Here is a 25532-nt window from a genome sequence, read left to right as displayed (position 1 = left end):
ACCCTTTTATTGCGCCATCATTTTTGGCTTCCCCCACATATTTTATTTTATTTTATTACAGGGAGGGAGTAAATTACAACCCTCTTTCTTCCACCACAAAGGAAGTTGCTTAAACTGAATCACAAATGTACAAGCAAACACGAGAGCAACAGTGATCCAACCATTACCTGCTGTCCAACCAGCCTTCTTCTCTCCCTTCAGAATGTCTCCAACCACATGAAGTTAAGACAAATGCCAAGAATTTGTACATGAGCTTCTGAAGCTCTGACAAAGGCCAAAGCATCTGTTGCTCAGTCATCAGTAGAAGGTACCCATCACCCTCTTCCCACCCTCCTTCTGGCTCCTCACCTGTTTCTGTGTTCCATGCTCTTGCCCTCCATTGGGTGACGTTGGCCGACTGCGCTCTGATAACTTGGGCTGTGAGTGGTCTCTGCTCCCATATCGGTCGCAGGAGTAAAAGCGCTGCTTTTCAGAGGATGAAGAGGAGTGAAGTTTCCGCTCCTGGGACCGGCCCCTCTCCTGCTTTTTGGTTTTGGATGTTGCTTCACCTACTCATCAAACAAAAAGGAATCCCAGTGGTGTCAGAGGCCCATCTGATAGCATCTTGCTTCCCATAGAAACATGGGAACATGCCTTAAATGAGAACTGGCAGCAGTTCTCCAGGGTTTTACAGTGGGGTCTCTGTAAACCCTGCCTGGAGATGCCATGGTTTGTACCTTCTGCAAAGCAGATGTCCTAACATTGAGCTTTCCCTAAATAAAAAGTGGCTGTCAGGCAGCTTTCTTAAGGGAATTCCATAAATTGGGCACCACCACCAAGAAAGCCCTGGCCATGACCCGAACTAAATTGAGATGACACAGAAATACCCAGGATGCCCAGTGTGTATGGTATATCCCTTACGTACATAATTTTGCAGGAGGTGGAGGAGGTACAGAATCTGGGCTCTTGTAGTTGTGACAGTGTACTAGCCCTGACAATAATCATAAGAACATCACCTGACAGCAGACATCCTATCAGAGTATAGCAGAGGGAGGTAGAGAAGGGAAGGGAAGCAGAGCTACTCCATTGGCTCAGCTGAGAGATCGGGAATTGCATCCAATGTTAGTTCTACTCAGATGACACCCACTGAAAATATTGCAATTGACTAACTTAGGTGTACTAATTTCAATGGATCTATGCTGAGGGGGACAAACATTGGATACAACACCAGCAACTTTTCGATCCTTCTCCCCTTGAACTCTTTCATACCAACTGGCCATTGGAAGAACTTGAAACCTATCACTGGCGGAGGAAGAGGAATGCGGGGGCAAGTGCACCGCCTCCGGCAGTGCGATCCCGGTGGGGTGCCATCGCAGCTGCCCCCTGCCTGCGCTGGGTGCCATGTCCCCACGCTATGCCCCCAGGACGTGCACCACTCCCCCAGGACATGCACCCGCCTGCTCTCCACCCCCTTACCGGTGCCGGAGCATGAAGCTCCACCATTGCAACCTATAAACCTGTACCTGAGTTGTCTTATTTCCTCCTCCCTCCCAGTCCATTTTCTTTTAATATCCCTCCTTTATAAAATATGGTTGCTGTTGTTGTACTTGTAGCCATTGTTGTTGTTGTTGTTATTTTTATAGTGCCTTCCTCTGAAGACCTCAGGGAAGTTCACAACAGAAAAATATGAAATGAGAATACAAGATACATAATAAAACAAAAACAAACCATTAACCATCCTCCCACAAACACATTTAAAAAGCCATAGAATGTTAATCACACAAACACCTGGTTGAAGAGAAACATTCTTCCCTGGTGCCTAAAGATAGGTAATGAAGGCTATGCATTCAGTCTGTCTTGTTTGTGGTGAAATGTAAGCACACCATCCAACCCGTTTTTTAAGGTACCCTCACCTGCAGCATCACCATCAGCCAGGTGGCTGGGTGGTTTGTCAACAGACTTCTGTTTCCTCTCTTTCCGCCTGTGGCAGCGGTGATGGTGGTGGTGGTGGGTGTGCTCCACTGGCCGGGAATGCTCGTAGAGGTGTGTGGCATGGGGACGCTGTGGGTTCAGTGTGGAGATGGAACGCTTCATGGGGCTTGTATCTGGGATGGGCTGTGGACAAAGGCAGGGTGAGGTTGGGGTGAAGAAGGGGAAAGAAGAGAGCGCAAGGTAGTTGTTGGTTCAGTGTGTAGCCTCCTTCCTTCCTAGTGCAGCACCCTCTTTCCATCCCTTAAAGGCAACAACAGGGAGGTGGGCATCGTTAACCTACCAAATTTACTTTTCACAAGATACGGCAACTGCCACCAGCTTAAATGTCTTTGTAAAAGTACTGGGCAGATTCATGGAGGAACAGAAGGCTATGCTTGACCTCCACTGTTGGAGTCAGTATGCCTCTGAATATCAGTTGCTGAAAATCACATGTGGGAAGAAAGCTCTGTTGCACTTAGGCCCCACTTGTGGGCTTCCCATAATGGGCATCTGGTTGGCTGCTGAAAGAACAGAATGCTGGACTAAATGACCATTGACCTGATCGAGAGAGGCTTTCCTTCTAATCTACTTGCTCTTTCTAGGCAAGGATGGAGAGATATTTTTTTTTCTGTATCACAGTGAGGAGGAGACCAGTGGCCCCCCATATGTTGCTGGACTACACGAATTACAAATAATTTGGTCTGATTGGAGTTGGAGCCCAACATATGGAAGGCTACAGGTGTTCACCATCCTTTTTCAAAGTCAGCACTTCAAAGCCTTACACTTGTGTGTAAGGAGGATCTGCGCAAGCCAAGACAAGAGCACCAAGTTGCAATCTAATGTATTTTTACTTGCAAAGGAAACCCATCACATTCAGCTCTTAATGTCAAAGGGGTGGGGGGAAGGGATGCTGAGAAGGCCATGCTCCCTTATTCCTGACATGTGGGGGTTTTCTCTGCAGTTATTTAGGGGGACAGAAAATGCACTCTACTTCTCAGGGGCAACTCAATCTGCTCCTATGGCCTTTCCAGGTGTACTCTTTATGAAACTAGAACTCTGTTTTTTGGTTTTTTTTCCTGTTTTTCCCCGCACTCTTCCACATGCCATCATGGTAATTCCTTTGCTATTCCAGAATATTGCAGTGATCAAACCACTTTTTCTTCTATCATAAAAATAACGAATGAATGCAATATTTTGTGAAAGAACTGGAATGCTTCTGTAATTATAAAACAACAACCCACTTTTCTTTTTGACAGGAGGGTATTCCTAGCTCAGACTGAAAACAGGGAACTTAATAAATTTCTGCTTGTCTAATCTCCAAAAGAAATCTGGAATGCCAGGAGTTAGATTCAAAATATGTCTGCCTGCTCATAACTCTGATGCTTGCAGGTTGGAAGAAAGGGGGCATAGAAGGGGTGTGACTACAGCCACAGACCTTTTCTGAATTCATACACATCCTGTCATTGTGAGGGCAGGAAAAAGCACCATCAGCTTCCAAAAAACAGAGATCTGTGACCTGTCATGTGGAAGGTCTGCTCCAAAGCTCCCACATTGGAATGAATAGCAGCCATAGCACTATAGTCAGGCCCCATCTGCGCCATATACTTAAAGATGTACCATGCCACTTTAAACAGTTGCAGCTTCCCCCAAAGAATACTGGGCACTGTGGAGTGTTAAGGGTGCTTTGAATTGTTAGAAGACCCCTGTTTTCTGAAATTCTCAGAGTTGTTAAGCAATCAAACCCTCTTCCCAGGGAACTCTGGGAATTGTAGCTCTGTGAGGGGGATATGGGTTTCTCCTAACAACTCTTAGCACCCTTAACACATTAGAGTTCCCAGGATCCTTTGAGGGAAGCTATGACTGTTCAAACTGGTATGATACTGCTCTAAAGGTATAGTGCAAATGGGGCCTATGTCTGGAAGGGTGTTTATTTATGTCAGGCTTCCTCAACCTCACCCCTTCAGATGTTTTGAGACTACAATTCCCATCATCCCTGACCACTGGTCCTGCTAGCTAGGGATCATGGGAGTTGTAGGCCACAAACATCTGGGGGGCCGAGGTTGAGGAAGCCTGATTTATCTGATATATTCCAGGAATGATCTTAGATTCTGAAGTTGTGCCGGGGCTGTAGCCCAGGAATAACTGAAGCCCCAAGAGTGACTTACTTCCAACTAGACAGCCTGTGGTACATGTCAGACATTTTCCCAGTTTGTGAAATTCTGAATTAAAAGTTATAAACACACAACTCCCAAAAAGGATGTTCACCCCAGTCACTTATCCATTCGTCACTTCAGTGCGGCTGGGACATCATTTAAACCACTTAGAGATTTTGTTTATCCCTCTCCCCCTGTTCCCAAAGGTCAACATGTGTTGTTATTCTTGAAGCCAAAATGGCACCACCCATGGACAAGAATGAGGTAGCCAACTAGCTTAGAGAAAATCTCAGCCCCTTCAAGACTGTTAAGTGGCACAGAAATATATGAAATAAATAAATAAACCTTGAGAGTCAGCAGAAGTACAAAGATAGATATAGAGAGGGGCGTTGGAAAGTTCTATCGTGAGAGGAGGAGGGCCAAATAGCAGCCCAATGAGGCTGAGCATGCACAGTGACCACGCTGGCTGGCATGGGGGGACGGGACCCAGAAAAGCAGGAAATGGAATGGAGTTGCTAGAATCCTGAACAGCAGCATTCCACACTCTGAACAGTCCTTAGGATGGCTGTACATGGTCACCATTCAACTTTCCTGCAAGGCCTTTACCTACCATCGCTCTGGGGAATTGTGGGAAATTTAAATAGCAGCTAGGGCTATTTAGGGCTGCTAGTGGGCTTGGAGCACTACCAGAACAATCAGGGCCCATTTAAATCTGGAGCTGGCTCTGCATCTGAACACAGAACACGCTTCATTATAATGGAAGATTGCCACCCCAGGCGGGGAAAGGGGAGCTAAAAGGGTTGACAGCCTGAGGTGCAAATGCAGCCTTCTAAGCCTTTCTATCTGGCCCCTGTGATGCCCCCCAGGCCACACCCCTCACTCCTCCTGCTTCATACTCTCCTTGAGTGTGTTTGCCTGGCTGGAATGTGTCTTTTAACTCCAACAACACTGCTTGCTTGCCTGGGGACAGAGGATGGAAAGAGCTGTTTGTAAAAACTCACCTATTGTATAAAGGAAGAATTCCCATTTATCGCTTGCCCCGAATTTTGCCTCTGGTCCCACACACCACTTGCATGTGGCCCCTGGGAGGTTGCCCCAAAGGAAAAAACCTTCCCCACCCTTCATTGAACAGACTTTAGAGAGGATACGACTTTTAAGTTCAAGCAAGCTACATACTGCCAGGTAACGCCCCGGTGACCGCACTTTGCCTCTCTGCAAGAAATTCGGACAGAAAATATATTGGAAGCAGCCCCCACCAGCACAGCCATTGTCAGACATCACAGCAGGTGCGTGCGGCAGACGAGATGATGGAGAGGTGGGGAAGAAAGGGTGGGGACGAAGGGGCAACCAGAGAGGGGAGACAAACAGGTAAAGGGAAGGGGGGATGAATAAGAGACAAGAGACAGAAATGGGTGTTAGTCAAACGTTATCCATGGAACTTGGTGAGGAGTCAAGACTGGTGATTGGTTATTCAAATGGAACTTCCAATGGAAAAAAGTGAGGTTAGATCTCCTCAGACTTCTCTCAAGCAGGGTTGTGGATACCCATGGCCCTTCTAAGTGTTGCTAGAACTACAATTTACACACTCCAACTCAACAAGCATGGGACATCCAACAAGGTGGCCCTTCTAGATGTTGGAGTGCTATATTTCCCATCACCCTACCTTGTGAAGCATGTTGGCTGGGGCTGATGGGGGTCGGAGTCCAGCAATGTCTGGAGAGCCAGAGATTCCCATCCCTGCTCCAGAGGGAGGCCTTACACCCAACTCATGCAGAATATTAACAGATGGAAAAGTTTCTGAAACTCAGGCCTTAGGGCCAGGGGACAGCACTGTTGATCACTTGCTAAGGTGCACCACAATGCACTGGGAGGCACTGCTTAGTAAAGTCCCTGGAAAATGCTCAGTTGCAGAAGCTCCCCCTGCTCCTTCCCATCACTGGTTTCCTATTTGGCTCAATCTGGGGGTGGTGTTGAGAAGGAGGTGGAGTACCAGCAGCTGCTCTTTAATCCCTTTTCTGCTCACTCTCTCCCATTATACATACAGCCCTCCAAACCTTACAGGGCTACAACTGGTCCTTCTTGCTGGGGTTGATGAGAGCTGGAGTCCACCAACATGGGGCAGACTATAAGTTCCTCACCCATGCTCTAGCATGATGTAGGAAGGGAGAACAAGAATAAGGAAATCATGGCTTTGAGCATGAGATGGAGACCTCTTAAAATTTCTACCCTATGCATGGACACACAACCCAGGGAGTGAGGATTCAGCTAAATTCCTCTAGGTGCAGGAGGAAATCTTGGGGACAGAATTCACCATTAGCAATTGCCGGAGCAGAATTTATTTTCCTCCTAAGGGATGAGGCAGGGGTGGGTGGGAATGGCAGCTGCCACAAGAAAAGAGTTGGAGAATATTTGGCCTTTTTCAAAGTGTGTGTGAGAAAAAATCTCAGAAAGTGTCTCAGGAAAAAACGTATTCTGAGAAATGTCAGCTCTGTTCTGTTATAGATTTCAACTCACCTATGATGCTCTAGCCACCCTTCCCACCCACTTCCAACCTTTCTGTTGCTCCAGTGGCAGCAAATGAGAGAGCCCACCCTTGCTGTGGGTGTTTGTGGTCCTTGGGAAACTATATTTCCCAAGCCCAATTGCTCATGGTAGGCTGTGATGCAGCCAACCAGTGATGGAGGGCGAAAGATGGCAAAACCTCCTGCTTGTCACCACTGAAAAGCAAGGAGGTAAGCAAGTGGATCTCAGGGGTGTGGTGGACTGTGTTGAAGAAAGGGAATGAGAGATTTGAGAGACAGCATGATGTTTTGTTGTTCCTTTGAGGAATACATGCATATGAGGTCAGAATGATGAGCTTTCCTCATTTTTAAGTGAAGAAATGCAAGTTTCAATGACATCTCTAATTCTAGCTGAAGGAACCCAGGGCAGTGACATCCTGTTGTCTGGGTTGGGAATTGAAGTGGTCCAAGAGCAGCTGGAGAATGATCACCAGCCATGTGTCAATGATGGAATGGTGTGTGAAATGAAAGACTAGACAATGCTCAGTCACACAGGTGATGATTGAGGCTGCATTATCTAAGCACAAGAGGAGGATTTAAAAATATATCTCCTGCAGATGAAATGTTTCTGGTTCTCTTATTAAGGCAGAAGATCCTTAGTAAGTAATTCAGTTTGGGAAATGCAACTGAAATCAGGAGAGTTTCACGCCTAGAATTAAATCAATGACCACCATCAATAGAATCAGTTGATGAATTATTCCTTATTCTGAGTTTGCCACAGCACCCCATGATCCTCTCGTCCTGTGAGGTCAGGTGGTACTGAGTTACAGATCTTATATATGGCTCAGTCTGGCCATAACTGCTGATGAAGCAACTTCTGAGCTCTGCTTTTATGCATTATTCAGCCCAAGCGCTGTTCAGAGCTGTCTAGGGTACTTGTGTCATGCCTCACATTACCTTTTAACCAATACTGAGAGCTCATCCATACTTCAGTCTGAGCCATGCTTTCTAGGCACAGGCCTGTGATTTCTAGGTCCGGCTTTGAGCAGGAGGGTTTTGTTTTTTGTCCCATTGCTGAAGTGGAAAATACGGCAACTGCGTTTACATGAATTGATGTTTGCTATGATTCAGCAGTAAACTGAGTATTTTCCTGGAGAAAGTGGCAGGACAAAAAAAGCCCTGCTTAGTCACGGACTTAGATAATGTGGCACAGATGAAGGTGTGGATGAGCCCTGAATTACTGTAAGGGGATCCAACATGCAGTGGACTATGTACCCACCACTTCTAGCTAGCTAGAAAACTCTACCTCACTTATTGAACCTAATTATGCCACAGGATTCATGTGAATTCCACATATATAATTTTCTATTGGGTTTGGAAGCATATCTGGGAGCATGTCTGCATTGCAAATTAAAAAACAGTTGGAGGCTGCCTTCAGCCACTGAATCTTCTTCTACAAAAACCATGAGAACTTGTAGTTCCAGGAGGTTACTGAGAATTCATGTTGGAAGAATGTCCCAGCCCCTTCCTGGAACTCATTGGTGTGGTGGCTAAACAGGTTTGGAAACTGGTTTAGGTTTGTAAGTGTAGCTGTATCTTAACTGTGGAAAAAGAGAAACTTAGCAAAAGAGGAGTGCTCTGTAGGCAGGCAGGCTCAGGGAAAATGTGGTACAATTCTGTTTCTACTGAAGAAAGCCGAGTCTGTAGAATGCCAGGCTTTTTGGTGAAAGATATATGAAAAGTTATGGATCCCTATGATTAGATGCATACTTACATACACAAAACCAGCAAACAAAGTTGCCTAGCAAGTAGGATCTGGAGCCTGTTGCTTTTCTGTTGACTGCGGATGGATCTCAGAGAAGCTGTCTGTAATGGGGAATGCTTGCTCCAGATCACACCACAATTATTTATGTGATCGGTAAATGCATAATCAAATAGCCCACTGCAGCACTCACATTGTTAAACCTCCCAAAGGTCTTCCAGGTGACAAGACAAACAGACAGAAAGAAGGTGTTAAATCGCTGACTTACTGTAAGTCTTCCATTGCCAGTTAAGCCTCCTGCGCTCACCTGAGTTTCTGCTGCCAGGCGGGGCATGGAGGCAGCTCGCACCTGGCTCTCCAGGCCAGGCTGGTGCTCACCATTGGCCATTGTTGGACTGATCTCTCGCATTTCTACTACCTGAGAGAGAAATAGGGGCAGAAGCACAGAAGTAAGCAGGGAGCTGGCCAAAAAAAAGAAGAAGAAGAAGAAGTTCTCAGTAATCATGGTAAATGACTTGCTGCATCCTCAGAGGGAGAGGTAAGATATAAAGGGCCCCTCTGTCATGCTTAGCTGAGCTCAGTGGTGTTTGGCTCTTTAAAGGTAAAGGTAAAGGTACCCCTGAACGTTAGGTCCAGTCGTGGATGACTCTGGGGTTGCGGAGCTCATCTCGCTTTGTTGGCCAAGGGAGCCGGCGTACAGCTTCCAGGTCATGTGGCCAGCATGACTAAGCCGCTTCTGGCGAACCAGAGCAGCACACGGAAATGCCATTTACCTTCCCGCTGGAGTGCTACCTATTTATCTACTTGCACTTGATGTGCTTTCGAACTAGGTGGGCAGAAGCTGGGACCAAACAACAGGAGCTCACCCTGTTGAAGGGATTCGAACTGCCGACCTTCCAATCGGCAAGCCCCAGGCTCTGTGGTTTAGACCACAGCACCACCCACGTGACTTCTTTTTTATACCCAAGTCAATTCAATTTATATACATGACAATTTAACACAGTGGTGGAGCATATGCTAAAGCCACCCAGGTCATGCATGTGGGGTACATCCATGAGGGGGGTGGGGAGCAGAGGGAGCCCCCTGTGACTTGCTTCACAAAGCAGCATGGGGGAAGCTCACTTGCATGCTACAGCCCAGGCGAGAAGAGGGGTGAGGGAGCTGCCACCAGCTTTCTTCCTACTCTCTGCCCCCAGGTCAGACCTGACCCGAGAGTGGAGCTGCTTCCTTGTGCACTGCAAACCAGAAGAGAGGGCTGCAGCATTGCTGCTGACTCTTCTCTCTCCGTCCCTGGGTCCACCCCCGGGTCAAACTTGCCCTGGAAGTGGAGCAGCTATGGCCAGGTGCAAGAAAGCTGCCACAGCCTAGGAAGTGGGTGGCAGTGTGACCACCAACTGTCCTCTCTCTGCTACCAGGTTAGGCTTGACCTAGGAATGGAGCTGTGGCTGGTGCCATTGGGCTGTTGTGTGAGGATGCTGTCTCCACAGCTCCCTCGCATGCCCCCTCAAAACATGCACCCAGTGACACCCCCCACCCCTTGCTATGCCACTGATTCAGTAATGTAGTCCCAAGGATAATGATACCAGCTCCATTACAGTGGCATGGGAGTGCTCCAGCCCCTCTGCCAGTCAATTTTTAATCTTCTTACGCAATGATATTGTATTATGTAATTTGGCAGTTCAATTTTCCTGTAAATCACTTTGGGGCACCTTTCACTTGTATAAAGCAATATTGCATAATAAATTAAATTGCAATGGGGTGTTCCATGCAGTGTAATCAATGGAAAGTTGTTTTAGCATCCATATGCAATGTTTCTTTAGATTTCAAATGGAGATTGATTCAACAAAAAATTGGAAGTTTCAGGCACACTGGATTCCACAGCTTCTTTATAAGGAGGAACTGGCCAGTTTGGCTAGGGGCTGGTGATGTAATCAGGATAAAGCATCAAGGCACATGCTGTGGGCATGTGTTGGAATATCTTCCCTTCGGTCAGAAATTGTTTGCATTTTTAAAATTGCCTTTTCAAGCACTGGCTTCAGTACACAGAATATGGGAAGGGGGAGAGGTCTTGTCCTTTGTCTTAGGGAGCAACATTTCTTGGACCAGGCCTGCTGTTCTGTTCTGCCAGCTGCCAGCAGACTGGAAAGTACATTTCATTGGTGTAGCAGAGCTTTTGGGATTAGCCCAGTGAAGCCTCCTTCTGTACCAAAACAGTACATTTAACCTTCACCTGTTTGCTTGTCTGCTCAGTGGGAATTTCTTCTGAATGGCCACGCTCAAATGCTGGTGTCCTCGTTTCGTAAAACACATCCTGAGTCCGTTGAGTACCCCATGAAACAGACTCCTTGATTCCTCCTCCCTCTGGCGTTGGTCTGTCATGAAAGGGAGGAAGGAAGGGAGAGAGAGAGAGAGAGAGAACTTGCAAAGAATGCAATACAGTGGTACCTCAGGATAAGTACTTAATTCATTCCAGAGGTCCGTTCTTAACCTGAAACTGTTCTTAACCTGAAGCACCACTTTAGCTAATGGGGCCTCCTGCTGCCACTGCACGATTTCTGTTCTCATTCTGAAGCAAAGTTCTTAACCTGATGTACTATTTCTGGGTTAGCGGAGTCTGTAACCTGAAGCATCTGTAACCCGAGGTACCACTGTACTGTATACCAAAATCTTGGCACATTGCCCCATCTCTGCTGGGACTTGTCCAAAAGCACAGAAATGGACCCAGGATTAACTTTGCTCTCCTAACTCATAAGGTTGCAACAATGATCTGTCTTGTAAGAATCATATAAACCACCTCCTTCTGGCAGCATGCATAGAGCTAGGGTAACATTGGAAAGATGCAGAGGGCTTTTCTTGGCCAGAACTCCCTGGAACTTAGTTCTGGCACCTCTCAGGTGGGTGCCATTGTCATTCTAAGAGAATGAGGGACATGTTCATGGTGAGTTCCAGCAACTCTTGTTCTTGATAAATGGTGCTGGTATGATAGGGTATGGCTTTGACTGATAAGCTTACACAATGCTGTAGAGTGATGTACAGACAAACATACCAAAATATACTTTGATTATGACTAGTTTATATTTATTTCTGTGAGGGATTCTTTAGCTGTGATTCCAGTATTGCAGGGGATTGGAGCAGATGACTCTGAGGGTTCCTTCCACCTCTACAGTTCTGTGATTTGATACTATTATTTTCTGCTTTATACTCATGCTGTATTTTGCTTCATACCTGGTGACTGATACCCATTATTTGCTGTTTATATTGTTTCATGTTATACATAATAAAACACATATATCTACATAATGCAACACTGTAGATAAAGCAGGCTGGGGGAACCCTTCCTTGCAGGCAACATACAAACCACAAAGTCAGGTAGTTAGCAGCTGCAGGTTAAGAAGGACCTAGTTATCACTCAGGTGGCAAACCTGTGCTCAAGCCATGCAACTTCAGACTGCAGGTGGGGACAGACATGATGGAACACTGCTCTATCATAAAAAATGAAATCAATCTCCTCACTTAGAAAACCAGCATATCAGGGAGCAAGTTAGACAGAAAAAGAAATGGGGAAAGCTGTAGCCCTCAGTATGTTGTAGGACTCTTAATTCCCATCATTCTTGATCATTGACAACAGCTTATCCACCCTTGGGCTAAAAAAATTGTGATGCTAGTTCTCTAAATGCAAGGAATTTTGGTGTGCAGAGACAAATTCCATCAGGTGAGCTCCTTCACCCCACCTGCACTCTGAATAGGCACAGCTCCAGCTCGGCCACTTCAGTGAGAATTTAGCCAAAAATAATGAGAACTTTCTGGTACTCACAAGGCACCTCCATTGTTGAGAGAAGCAGAGCTCTTTTGGCGCAGGAAAGCATTGGGGAATACTGAAGGCTGGCTTTGTTCAAGCGCTGCTTTCAACGGGTGGAAAAGGGACACGGTTCCAGTCTGCAAGGCAGAAGGAAGGAAGGAAGGAAGGAAGGAAGGAAGGAAGGAAGGAAGGATTATCTGCTCTGGTAACAATTCATACAGTGCTGCCACAGAGGTAGAGGTTGGCAGTTGTTCTGGACAGGGGTTCCTCCTTATCCCTGCCTGGCAAATCCCTCAGCAATAAAGCTGTACAAATCTTATCTGTTCCTTAGTAGGGAGCTGCAGCTTAGTGTAAGGGTGGGATACATTTTTCACCCTGAGCACCAGTGGAGGATAAGGCCAGAGGCAGAAGCAGGAGCAACTACTGCAATTTTCTGATGTCTATGCTCTGGTAACCTCTAGGTTAGATGTGATTTGTTATATGTTACTACAAGCCAATAACCACCAGGCCATGGTAAAACTAAACAAGATTCTATTAGCTGATTGTACTGCCCCTACAGGTCAGTGAAGTTTGGCTCATTGTTGATCTCCACAGTGACATAGTGCCAGTGAAGGGTGCAAAAGACTGTTTACCTGGCAAAGACCTCCAGGTGCTGGATGGGCAGGATCTCGAGTGCTCTTGTTCTGTTTGTAGAAGTCAAATATCATCAAGGCTGCATAGACTTTCCCCACTGTCATGGCTTCAGCTGGACAAAGAAACAAAAAATGAAAAACAAAATAAGAGGGGGGAAAAGATGGGGTGAACAGAATTGATGAATAGCAAAAGGTGAAGGCAGTGGGAGGGGGAGTCAGTATGAATGGAAATCTTAGATTCTCATGAGTTGGGTGGGGAGCTATCCTAATTCTTTCTTAGACCAAACTCAGATGGCCTGGTACCTATTGTTTAAAATCAAAATGAGGCCACCAAAAAATTATTCCTCCCACTTCCAATCTTAAATTTAGTTCTCCACATTTCTGTAGCAATCTGCATTTCAGTGTAAAATTTATCCAAATATACAGATTTTTGCAAGCAATTTCCCCCAGTATAATGCATACTAATGTAATACTTTTCAAGCATGCCTTCCCCCAACATATGAATTTTTGTACCCATTGGCTGGGAAACTGCATTGCAAAATTAAGAGGTGTGTAGGAGAGACAATATGGTGTAGTGGTTAGAGTGTTAGACTAGCTTGCCTCACAGGGTTGTTGTAAGGATAAGGTGGGGAGCAGGAGAACCATGGATGCTATCTTGAACTCCTTGGAGGAAAGGTGGGATAGAAATGTAATAATAAATAAAGTCTGGGGGGTTGGGAGAAGGAGAAGCAGGTTCCCATCTCACTCCTGCCCCTCAAGCACATGATTGTGTAGGACTCCCGAACAGATTCAGCACCTGGATTTCCCCGAGTCAATTCAGCGGCACTGCAAAGTAACAGATTGACACCTAGATCAGAGTGGAGGCCCTTGCGCAGTGACCTATTTCCTACTCTCCATATCTTCCCATCTAGTATATAGCAATAAAGTACTGACAGCCAGGCCTGGGCCTAAGCCCTTAAAGCACTGTACAGCATATCAAGAAGAGGAATTCGGGAAGATGTCCTTTTTCCTTGTTTTGCTGAAGCGTCCCCATAGCTTGCCTATCCCTGCTAAAACACTTCTCAGTGTAAATGTTAATGCTTATGCCATCAATGTGGTACAAAGGGAAATATGGGACTTACGTTTATGAGGTGGTACTAGCAGATCCAAGGTCTTTGGCGAAAGATTGGGCCAAACTAGCGAGATCTCCTTCCTCAGCTCGATGTCACACTGAAGCTGCAGGATCCCTGCCATGCCATGGGCCAGGTGATACAAAGGAAGAAAATGTTTCACTCACAGACCAGGCTCCATGCTGGACCAGAGCAAAGGCTTATAAAGCAAAGTACGTCTTTTCTCGAAGTGGTCAACCAGATGTCCCAATGGGAAGCCCACAGGAAGGACCACATGATTCCCAATATCTGACATTCAGATATGCCTCTGATACTGGAGGTAATATAGCCAGTCGCTACGACTAGCAGCCATTGATAAAACATACCCTCCATGAATTTGCATAAACTTCTTTTAAAGCCTTCTAAGTTGATGGCCATCATGAGATTGTGGGAGAACAAATCCTTATAGCTTAACTATTATGTGAAGTACTTTCTTTTGCCTGCCCTGAATCTGCAAGCACTCAGCTTTCTTGGATGGCCCCAAGGAAAGGCATTATTCCTACCCTTTGGGGAGGGTATTATTATGAGGAAGGGTATTATTCTTACTCTGCAGGAAGCTTGAAAAGGGAAAAAGATAGCACGGTAGAGAATAGCTCCTCTTCCATGGAGGGGAAGAAGACTGTGGGCAATGTCAACGCTCTTACTTCTTACTTCTCTGAAGAGAGAAGCTCTTCCAGAATGCACCAAAGTACTGAATCAGATCACTGGTTGATTTAGCTCAGTCTGCACTGATTGGTAGCAGTTCTACAGGTTTCAGATAGGAGGTCTGTCCCTGGAGACATGGAGTATTGAACCAGGGACCTTCTACATACAAAGTAGATGTGCTACCACTGAGCTTGATGAAGCTAATGCAGGGCTATGGAACCTGTGATCCTCCAGATGTTTTCTTGACTCAGAGTTCCAATGACCCTAGGCCAGCATGGTCAGGGATTCTGGGAAATATAGTCCAACAACATCTGGAGGTCCTGGTCTAGTAAAGTGGAAATTTGCTCAGATATCTTGCTTTAAAATCTGAAATTTGCCCATTTCCATACATCAATTTTGAAAATGTATAGGCCAAAGTCCCCATCCCCATTCCCCATTCATTCCTATTCACACAATTATGATCTTTTAAGCCAGCTGCTGTTGTCTCACCTGATGCAAGTTTGATTTCCAGGGCAGTGCGGATCAAGGCCATCAGCGTAGATGTGAAGTGGACACTCAAGTCATCATTTGAGATTGGCATATTCATCCTTACCAAGCGCTGAGAGACAGACAGGCTTCTATCAATGCTGATCAACTTATTTCCCCTCCCCAAACCTCATACTCGCCCACCCCACTTTCTAGTACTCAGTTTCGTTCCTCCTCAGAGTAAGCTTGATTACCATGAGCTGACATTCCACAATGCTAACTTTTCATATGCTGACGTAGGTAACAAGCCCCAGATATCCACAATCTCAATACGTTCCAATATTCCAACATCATGGGAGGGGTGTTTCTAGGACTAAGGTGAAACTTTGAAGCTCCCTTGTTATTTTTGCTATGGGATGCAGCATGCTGGTTAAATAATTTTGTTATATTTATAGTATTGAAATATGCTTTTGCATATTTTGTTTTTGTTTTGCTATGTTATTATGAAGTTGTTTTTGTAGTGTTTGTTTGAAATGCATCCCTGTTTATTGTAAGCTGCTTGGAGCATGATTTTTTTTGTGTGTGCAAAAGCAGCATACAAATAAAATGAATGTATGAATGAATGCTGAGCTTCACTTATGTATTGAAAACTCTCAGCTATAACCTAAACCTGTCTTTCTATACCTTAAAACCATCTCACCCTGCATTTCCCTCCATGGACAGAGTGACCAGCTCTTCTTTCTGTGTTTTAGTACTTCAAAAATGGCAGTATGGCAGCATTTTTTAAAAAATAATCTTTGGCCTAATAACATACGAAGAGTCCTGCAGGATCAAGCCAAAGACCCATCTTAGACCAGCTTTCTGCTTTCACAGTGGCCAGCTAGATGCCTCTGGGAAGATCATGAACAGGACTCTTCCCTGCTTGTGGTTTCCATCAACTGGTATCAAAAGACATACCTATTTTCTACAGCTACTATTGGAGATGGTATCATGGCTAGCAGCCATCAATATCATTCTTGCCATACAGGCTGCTTTTATGCAAGCTTTTATAGTCAATACCCCCCACCAACTCGAATCCTGGGAATTGTGCATTGCCCAGGGCTTTCTGGGGATACAGAATAACTATTAAACAGAAGAGACTATTGCATTGGGGTGGGTGGTGAACTGCCCTGCTAGCTTCAGTCTGCCCTCAACCAGCCCCCAAATGCCTGCCTCTTTCCTTCCCTCCCATCTCTGATGCCCTCTCACACCTCTGCCTCCCAAAGGCTTGCACAGCTGTTTGTTTCAGCAGCCCTGGCTACAAGCTCCCCAGGTGAAGGATGCCTTTGAGGCTAGCCAGGGGGTGGAGCAGTGGGAGGAGGCACCTCTCTTTTGGAGGGGCAGCTCAGAGACCAGGGGTGGCAGCTCCACCTGCCCAGAGGACTCCCAAGGAGAGGGGAGAAGAGAGGAGGCTGAGAGAACAATCCATAAGGGAGAGGGTTCGAAAGGGGGTGAGGGGCTGCCAGTTCTTCAGGCAAGGGGTGACATAAGTGGGCTCCTGAGCCCCACAGGGGTGCAACAGAAAGAATGTAGTTGGTCAATGAGCCGTGGACTCACATGGGTTGAAAACCTCTACATGAAACCATTGATAAACTATTGCCTGTACGAAGCATGTCCTCAAAGGTGCTATCTGGAAACTAGCGAACTGACAGTGAGCTCTTGGGGAATAATTGCTAACAAAGAGGAAATAAGGCATGAAATGAATGATAGTGCTTCAGGAATAGCAGCCACCTCCTTAGTCCATGAGAAACACACCTAGGTGCCAAAGCAATTCAAAACATGCTGGCTTGAATGCAAAGTAGTGCTAAATCTCTTGTAGTGCTAAGTATTTACATTTGTACAACAGAAGTCCCCCTGTGTTCTAAACCTGAACTGGGATTTCCCTTACCCCTCGGAGCACATTTAGAGAGTGCATAGGGTGGGTCTGGGAAAAGAAGAGAAAGTTCCATTGCATTAATGGCATGAGGGCATCAGATACCACCCATTAAATTCCAATTAAGCTCCCCCCAACACAGATCTAATTTGCCACCCATTTTTTGCTGTCGTCAGCACAGAAAATGTTAGCAGCAGAATCCTACCTTCTTCAATGCAGCCCCATGGTCCAAACTTACTCAGACAGTCCCACTGTATCCATTGCAGTGAGTGACAGGGAAAAAGAAAGGGGAAAAGATGCTTGGAAGTGAAAGAAAAGCCAGTGTGTGTGTGTGTGTGTGTGTATTTCTCTCAGGAGAGCTGTATCCTAATCCAGGTGGGGGGCTTGGAAATGAGCATCAATTAGCCAGAAGGAAGCCTATACCCCCCCAAACCTCAGAAGACCTGGTTTTTGTGCTGTTAGTAATCTGAGGTTGTTGTTCAGATCCATGCAACTCCTGCCTGTGAATTTATCTACACTTACTTTTCGCCCTGCTCTGGCGCTGTGGGTTAAACCACAGAGCCTAGGACTTGCCGATCAGAAGGTCAGCGGTTCAAATCCCTGTGACGGGGTGAGCTCCCGTTGTTCGGTCCCAGCTCCTGCCAACCTAGCAGTTTGAAAGCACGTCAAAGTGCAAGTAGATAAATAGGTACCACTCCGGCGGGAAGGTAAATGGCATTTCCATGCGCTGCTCTGGTTCGCCAGAAGTGGCTTAGTCATGCTGGCCACATGACCCGGAAGCTGTACGCCGGCTCCCTCGGTCTATAGAGCGAGATGAGCGCACAACCCCAGAGTCAGCCACGACTGGACCTAATGGTCAGGGGTCCCTTTACCTTTACCTTTCCAGGCACAGGTTGTGCTTTAAAGTTCTGGGTCCAAGCACTCATTTTATTTGCCCCAGAGTTTCCTCACAAAAACCCAGTCATTAAAGCTGAAGTGCAACAAACAGGATTTAGGGTTTTCTGCAGATTGTTGCTTGGACATGGAGCTTAAAAGTGGGAACCATGCCTGGAAAGTACGGAGGAAAGGTAAGTGTGGATAAGCCCTGCAAGAATGAGGAACTGCTGCATGTTTCACTCCATTGCCAGATTTTGTTTCTTAAGGTAACTCACAAAAAGGAATGAAAGATGTGATCTAGGGAATCTACTGCAACAGCTTTCTCTCTGTGTGTGATCAGAGCATTTTCTGAGATGGTTCAGATGGCAGTCAAAGGAGCCCTAAACCTATAGCTGAAGTAGAAGCTGCTTTGCTTACATGTTGGGCTTTAGAAGGCAAGCAGGACAGAGGCTAACAAGTCAAATGTGTGCCCATTCATATTTCTACAATTCAAAAAAAGAGAAAAGACTGGTTCTCAGAAGGGAAGCTTCTTAAGTGCTCACTGTACATGTTTCCTCCCCGGCGTTTTCTCATCCAACCTTTATGACAGAGGAAGGAAATCATTCAGAGTGCAACCAAACCGCACATGAGAGAGAAAACTTTGTTCCAGTTAATGTTGTGAGCAAGGGTCAGACTGAGTTTCTCTGCTAAGGGAACTTACTATTAAATGTGCATAAATTACTTGAAAGGGGTGGGGAAACATCCAGGTCTGTTCTCTCAAACCACACAAGACAAGAAATCTGGTTACACCTGCAAGCATCTTGTGGCTTAAAACCTGTAGCTCTCCAAATGTTTCATTGGGCTCCAACTCCCATCATTCCTAAGCACTGGCCATGCTAGCTGGGGCTAATGAGAACTGAGTGACCATCTCTGCCATAAAATCAGGTAAGCCACAAGGTCTGGTGTGAAATATTCCACCCCTTTATCTGTCTGTTCACCTTTTATTAAAACAGAAGTAAGTTACCAGCCCTCTTACTGAAGATATAAGGAGAAGTGTGCAGGCAATAGTCTACCCAATGGATCACTAATAAACTTCTCACATCAATTCAAGGTTCCAGGTAAATGAAGGACAGTCTAGCTCCCCCATTTTCCATTTTATGTTTCCTGTCACTCCACATTCCATGACTACTGAGGAATTTCAGTCATCATTGGGCTTGTGCTTGGTGGTGGTGTTTGCAGATGTGTCATCTTAGGATGTTTTCCTTTATTTTTCCTTTACTTCTGAAAGCCTTCCTCAAGCATGCTGATACCTCCACCATTGTTCCTCAGTGACCCCATTTTAGCTCTGACGAACATGTAAATTGCAGAAATCTTGCTCCTGTTTCCGATGGGATTCTCCAGCATCCCTACCCCAGAACCCCTTTCATGCCTTTTCCTGTACACATGGATGTTGAGTGGAGTGTGTGGCATAAGCCCACCCTCTTCTTAATGCAGTCAATACAGATTCTGATATTAAAAATGGAACCATGCTACAGTGAGAAAGAGCACCTTCTTTGGGAAGCCCCAGCACATCTCTGGGATGCAGCTCTCCTGTTACACCATAGAACAAAGCTGTAAAGATATTACTGCATGCACACCAAGGCAAGCAAGATAAAGTGTCATGCATGACGACTCTGCAGGGATTGGCTCTTGCCAGATGTAGCGAGAATATACAAGCACAGAGAGGGATGGGGCAACAGAAGGAGGTATAAAGGGGGAGATTGTAGCTCTTAAGAAGGTCCTAGAAGAGAAAAGACCACCTAGGCATAGGAATGTGGTTGCTACAGAAAAAGATAGGGAGGAACCAGGATGGGGGAGACAAAACTCTGGATTGCAGCATACTAGGTTTTACTCAGCACAGACCCATTGAAATTTATGGGCCTAAATTAGCCATGCTTGTTCATTTCAATTGGTCTACTCTGAGTAAGGCTAACACTGACTATAAACTTCTGTGCTTGCTATCAAGGGATGGCTATTTGCACCTGCCTCACTTTATCCTCCAGCCCCAACAGCCTTTATAAGACAGAAATCTGGGCCAAGGCGTATAGGATGGGTGGGGTTTACTGGTAGGTGCTACTGTTATTAGCTTTGGACGTACTTTTGGATCCAAAGTCTTGGGTATTTCTACTTGAACTTTTGATGAGATTTATCCTTGCTTTATGCTCACTTACATTTTAATGCAGGCTAAATGCATTGATTTTGTGTATTATTTTGCTGTACTTTTAAAAATTATGTTCATTATGGTACTACTGTATTTTGACAGTTTTTTGTTTTTGTTTTAATGAACCACTTTTGAGCACAGTTGTATCTTTTTTTACTCCACAGGCCAGATCTTTATCCAAATTAATCTTGTAGCACAAAATTGACAGGAGGGTATGGCTGCCCACCTGTCAGTCATCTGATGTCACGATGATGTTAGTTGATCAGGCACTTTGAATGAACACTGTGTAGTGCTTTAAAGGGCCTAAGACTTCAATATTACTACCAATCAGCTGATGAGCATGACAGCTGAACTCTACTTTCTGCAAGTATCCGCTGCACATGTTCTATTGGGACCTTGCTCATTCAGATGATTCAGCAGGGTTTCAAATCTGGACAATGAAATCATTTCCCCCAAACTCCACCTGCTGACAGTGACATGAGGGTCAATGCACAGCCACAAGCCTTAAAGGGCTCTGAGCTTTCAAGGCCATTTACATTACTCTGCTCCTTAGTGTTGTGGCCCCAGGGTCTAACAATACTCAGAAGAGGGTGAAGTCTAGGCTGCTCTATGTAGGTGCTGTTTTCTGCACCCTCCTGCAGCATCTCCATCTTCCCAATCTCTCAGAAGTCAATGGATGCAAAATTGTGCAAGGGGTGATTAAAAAAGAAAAGTCGGCTTCCCCTAGGGAAGCAGGACAAACTGCAATTGACAGCCTACATAAGCTTTAGCTCTCTGCTGAGACAACGTCCTGCTATAGCTACAATACAGCCAGTGGGGCCCACTGGGAGCTGTCCATGGTCCTGAATTCACTGACTTCTGTTAAAAATTCACCAAGATTTTGCATGACTTGACCTGAGTATGTCTCCCAGAAGAAATCCAGCTTTCACTGCACCTGCTTCTCCTGTGAAACTAAAGCCCTGAACAGGGTACAGGTTTTATGAGCCTCTCAGTGGTATGATGTACTTAGATAGTGGCCATGGTAAGAAGGAGTTACTGAATGAATGCAACTGGAATCCCAGGCAACTGAATCTTGCATATCCTGGGTTCATCAATGTAAATTCATCAGTGTCTTGCTTGCCTTCTCACTGCGTTCTTGACTTCAAAATTGAGAGGCAAGAAACTGTCATACAACTGAGCAGAATCCACTTTCTGATTGATTAAATCCTTGTCTGGAGCAAATTAAAATACATTAGTGAGTTCACTGAGCTCAAGTGAGCCAATGATTCTATAGCATTTATTTCTTAAGAGTGTATTTAAGGAAGCTTTTAAGGTGTCACCTATGTTTAATTTACTCTCTCCTTCAGAACCACCTCTTCTAATTAGCAACGAGTTAAATAAGTTAAAACTCTACACTGATCCTTATCCAGAAATGTAAAATATAGGTCAGTCGCTTAAAACAGAATGCTGCGTCATATATTTTTAAAGCTTCTATTCATTTTGGTTGATTATATAATTTCATTCAGATTTGCATAAATTTATTTTATATTAATATTTATTAAAAGAGGGGCAATTGTAATTTATTATTATTATTTTAAAATTTTATACTGCCCTATACCCACAGGTATCAGGGTGGTTCACAACAATAAAAACACAAAATACATAATAAAAATAAAAATAAAATAAAAATAAAAATAAAAATAAAAATAACAACCCAGTAATCCCCCCTGCCCAACACATTTTAAAATGACATTGGATGTCAATCAGCCAGAGGATTGGTCAAAGATGGACTTCGCATTTTAAGTTTGTTTTTGTTGCATATAGTTGTATTTGGACTTGAGCTGAGTTCTATTTGTGTTACCTTGTGTTACTTCCATAATGTTAACCTTTTGTTTTGTGATGGTCTGATGACTAAATACAAATAAACAAACCTGATCTGATCTGAATAGACTGTTGCAGAAAGGCAATGCAAAAGTTTGCAGCTGTTTTCTTAACATGGGAATCTCTTACTCTGCTTTCACTGGAACAAAGGTGAATCACTGTTTCTGTAGTTACTGGAGGATTGTTTTACATCCATGCTCTCTAGGAACAAATTTTCTCTGCAGGAAATAATTTCCCTTCTACAAAGAGGATCATGTTCATTTAAGACAAAGATCCCCTTCTGTTTGGACTTAGGTCCTGCAGGGGAAGCGGTAGCAATTAGCAGAGTTAATTCCAGTCAATTCAGGACCCCGGGCAGCTCCCAATAGGTCTTCCTAGATGAGCTGTAGAATATGTTGTCCCAGCAAAGAGCCAGACACCTGAAGGTTTAAGAAGGTTTGCAGCACTTTTCTTTCTAGTGGCTTGATCGCCTGCAAGAACTATCTACAATCCTTAAAGGATTTGTAGCTGAATCTTCAGTTCCATGCACCTGTGTGTTTGAGGAGCTGGAGAAGCTGCAGGGATGTCACTCCCAGATGGGTGAACCACATCCTCAGGCAGGTACAATGTAGAATGGGTGTACCTGGGTTGAACACATCTACTGCTTTGACTTGAACATATTAATACAGAAAGTAGTGCCATGGAAAATCAGTTCTCAATCTACATAGCAGGGGTAGATGATCAAGTAATCTCCATATGTTTTGGACTACAACTCCAGAGACTATGCTGTCTTGGGCTGATGGAAATGGTAGCCCAACACACCTGGAGGACACAGCTTGTCTATCCCTGCATTCCAGATGCAGTGCCTTTCCCTTGCATTCTGAAGTGGTACAGTCCTAGGAGAACTGTATCACATGCTTTTTCTGAAGAAACATGTTGGCTTTCAGTGAACACAGAGCTGGAGGCAATGCACCCTAAGGATTTGTTAAGTCTAAGCACATGTTGCCATGAAGACAGCCTTGATTGGGAATAATTGGTCTCTTACTTGATGCAGACAGAAAAGGAAGGGGAAAGGTATAATCCGAAAAATGAACCAGAATATAAATATATTTATGGACAGGTAGAAACTCAGCTAGCTAGAAAGGTGTAATGGGCACCACAGCTGTAATGACTTACTCAGAGATGCGGAATGTTTCAAACTAGAACAGGGGTGTCAAACTCAAATGGATTTAAATGGCTTCATTTCTTAACCCACAGGAGCCCGGAGACTCACCCATAAACTCCCCTTCGCATAAAATATTAAATTTACATTCTCTCTCCCTCATTTCCATCTTGCATAAGAGGCACCAATAGAGGTGGACTTCCAGGTCTCTTAAAGGGAAGGTGACAGATTGATAGGAGAACACTGAGTCAAACCATGGGAACATAGGAAGCTGCCTTGTACTCGGTGAGACCACTGGTTCAGATAACTCATTATTGTCTACACTGAACTGGCAGCTACTCTCTAGAGTTTCAAGCTTGGCGTCTCTCCCAGCCCTACCTGGAGACACAGTGGATTGAACATGGGGCTTTCTGCATAAAAGGGAAATGCACTAACATTGGTCCATCTAGCTCAGAATTTTCTATCCTGATTGGCAATGAGTCTACAGAATTTCAGAGGGGAGTATGTCTCAGACCTACCTGGAGGTGCCAGGAAGTGAACCTGGGATATTCTGTACTGAAGAGAGATATCCTACCAATAAGCTATGGCCCCTCCATCAGTAACTCTTTGGTGGGGCATGAACCCCTTTTAAATGTTCAGCCTTTGAGCACTTGGATTTGGGTACACAAACTCTCCAAAGCCCCTACCTGAACTCTGCATGCCTATGGGGGCATTTAGAATCTGCCTGCTGCTTGAAGCCAAAGGACCAAGTAGGGGTTCCAATTATAGGACCCTATGGGCACAGCTCCACATTTCTGAAAGCCGTGTGGTGGCAGTGGAGGTTGCCCAATTAAGGCGAGTGAGGCAGTGCCACCACTAAACTCAATCTGCCCTCAGATGGCCTCCACCTACCTGCCTTCTTAATTACAATCAGCCCAAGGGGTGGCTATTACTGCCAGCTTCCACCTCCTCAGTCTCAGTTTTGCCCTTGTAAAATTCAGCAAAGAGGAGGATGGGGGGGGGGGAGGCCACAATTAGTTGGCTATGCCTGTTATTGACTTTGGCTCAACCAGCCATCTTCTCTGACTCCACCTGCCACTGATCTCACTACCTTCCACCCTACCAGTCCCAATTAGCACCAGCCTCTGCTGCCAGTGTGTTTCCTGTCCCAGTAGCCTCCTTGTTGTACAGCTGCTATGGGCTGGGCCATGTGTTGGACACCCCTGAACTAGGCAGATTATGAAGCATCTGAAATAGCTTAGAAGACACCACAAATACTACAGGAAATGGAGGCAGTTCAGCCTTAGCAACAACAGAACAGATGGCACTGGTTGTCTGGTCTAACCTTATAGGCAACGCGAGCTGGGCATTTCTTTCCCAGTCCAAGTGGTGGGGACATGTGTCTCAGCATCTCATACATGTCCGTGTAACTGATACGCCCACTTGGAACCAGAGAGATAGAAAGAGAGGGAGAGAGAGAAAGAAGCAGAAGCCAGAAGATGGGGAGGGAATCACAGGTGGGGGAAGAACGAAGTTAGAGCCAAGTGTCAAACAGAGGGGAGGGGGACCAGGGATGAAGTGGAAAGCAGACAAGAGAGCAAGAGAGAAGGAGAGAGATCTGATTAATTAGATTGTTTTCAGGAGTAGAAACAAAACAAAGGGAGGTTAATAACAAAGAGGAGGGTTAAATCAGATGGTTTCTTTTCCAATTTCATCTCTTTGAGCTGGGGTAGCCAACCTGGTGCCCTCTAGCCATTGTCAGACTACAGCAGCCAGCATAGCCAGTGGGTAGGAACAATGGGAGTTGGAGTCCAGCATCAGCTGGAGAGCACCACCTTGGCTATCCCTGTCACTGAGCATCTCTCTTTCCATGTGCTCATCGTCTTCTCTTTTTTTCTTTTTTCTTTAAAAAAAGAGGTTCAAATCCCTGCGGTAGCAGTACAGAATGATTGAGTGTGGACAAAAGCAGGTGGGAAGGAAAGAGGTTTGAAACCATGGGTAGGAGGGGGAGCATTCCTATATATTCTCAAACAGGTGGTTGTGCAGGTGTCAAGGGGCTGTACTCATCATGCCGAGGAGAAGCGATACAGAGCATTATGGGACAGTCAGACTTGGCTTTAATAAAATAGTTCTCCTTTCCTGGGCAGGCTTTTGTTGCTTAGATTGGAAGCGAGGCTAATAATGGGTAAAATGGAGGCAAAAATAAGGAAGATCTCCACTTTCAATAACACAGGGCTGGCATCAGACTTCAGAGGGCCCTTGGCATAGTGACAACAATGCCCCCACCTCCCAATGTCCCTGCCAACCAAGGCAGGGACCAGCACTGTTTGTGATGGTGGATGCCACATGGTTTCTCAGCCAGCACGCCTTGGAGAACAACTGCACTCCTCACCTTCCACTGGATCCCCAGACTTTTTTCAGCCCTGTCTATAGAGCCAAAAAAACAGATTTCAGAGATTGATAGGCTAGCACATTACATTTGGGGACACAGAAATGGACAAGCAGGGACGCGGGTGGCGCTGTGGTCTAA

At 45.3% G+C, this 25532-nt stretch overlaps 2 protein-coding genes across 11 annotated transcripts in view; one reads left to right on the top strand and one right to left on the bottom strand.

Moving 5' to 3' along the window:
• Window positions 1–25532, top strand: part of SLC31A2 (solute carrier family 31 member 2) — an 833895-nt gene that overhangs the window by 299164 nt on the left and 509199 nt on the right. The window lies entirely within an intron of this gene.
• Window positions 1–25532, bottom strand: part of CACNA1B (calcium voltage-gated channel subunit alpha1 B) — a 327842-nt gene that overhangs the window by 3168 nt on the left and 299142 nt on the right. For 5 of the 9 annotated variants that reach the window (XM_081847405.1, XM_081847407.1, XM_081847402.1 and 2 more), the window contains 9 exons: window positions 24348–24444; window positions 15080–15188; window positions 13919–14023; window positions 12798–12910; window positions 12181–12302; window positions 10597–10738; window positions 8635–8784; window positions 1893–2094; window positions 349–548 (listed from right to left, as the gene is read on the bottom strand). In XM_081847405.1, the coding sequence (XP_081703531.1) occupies window positions 349–548; window positions 1893–2094; window positions 8635–8784; window positions 10597–10738; window positions 12181–12302; window positions 12798–12910; window positions 13919–14023; window positions 15080–15188; window positions 24348–24444 (1240 nt within the window). Of the gene's footprint in view, window positions 1–348; window positions 549–1892; window positions 2095–5279; window positions 5316–8634; window positions 8785–10596; window positions 10739–12180; window positions 12303–12797; window positions 12911–13918; window positions 14024–15079; window positions 15189–24347; window positions 24445–25532 lie in introns of all 9 variants that reach the window. The other 4 variants (XM_081847401.1, XM_081847408.1, XM_081847404.1 and 1 more) reach the window with 2 other exon arrangements.

The sequence above is a fragment of the Podarcis erhardii genome, assembly GCF_964252035.2.
Source record: "Podarcis erhardii genome assembly, chromosome: Z".
Classification (NCBI taxonomy): Eukaryota; Metazoa; Chordata; class Lepidosauria; order Squamata; family Lacertidae; genus Podarcis; species Podarcis erhardii.
Note: the sequence above shows the minus strand (reverse complement) of the source record. Positions and strands in the feature narration are given on the sequence as shown.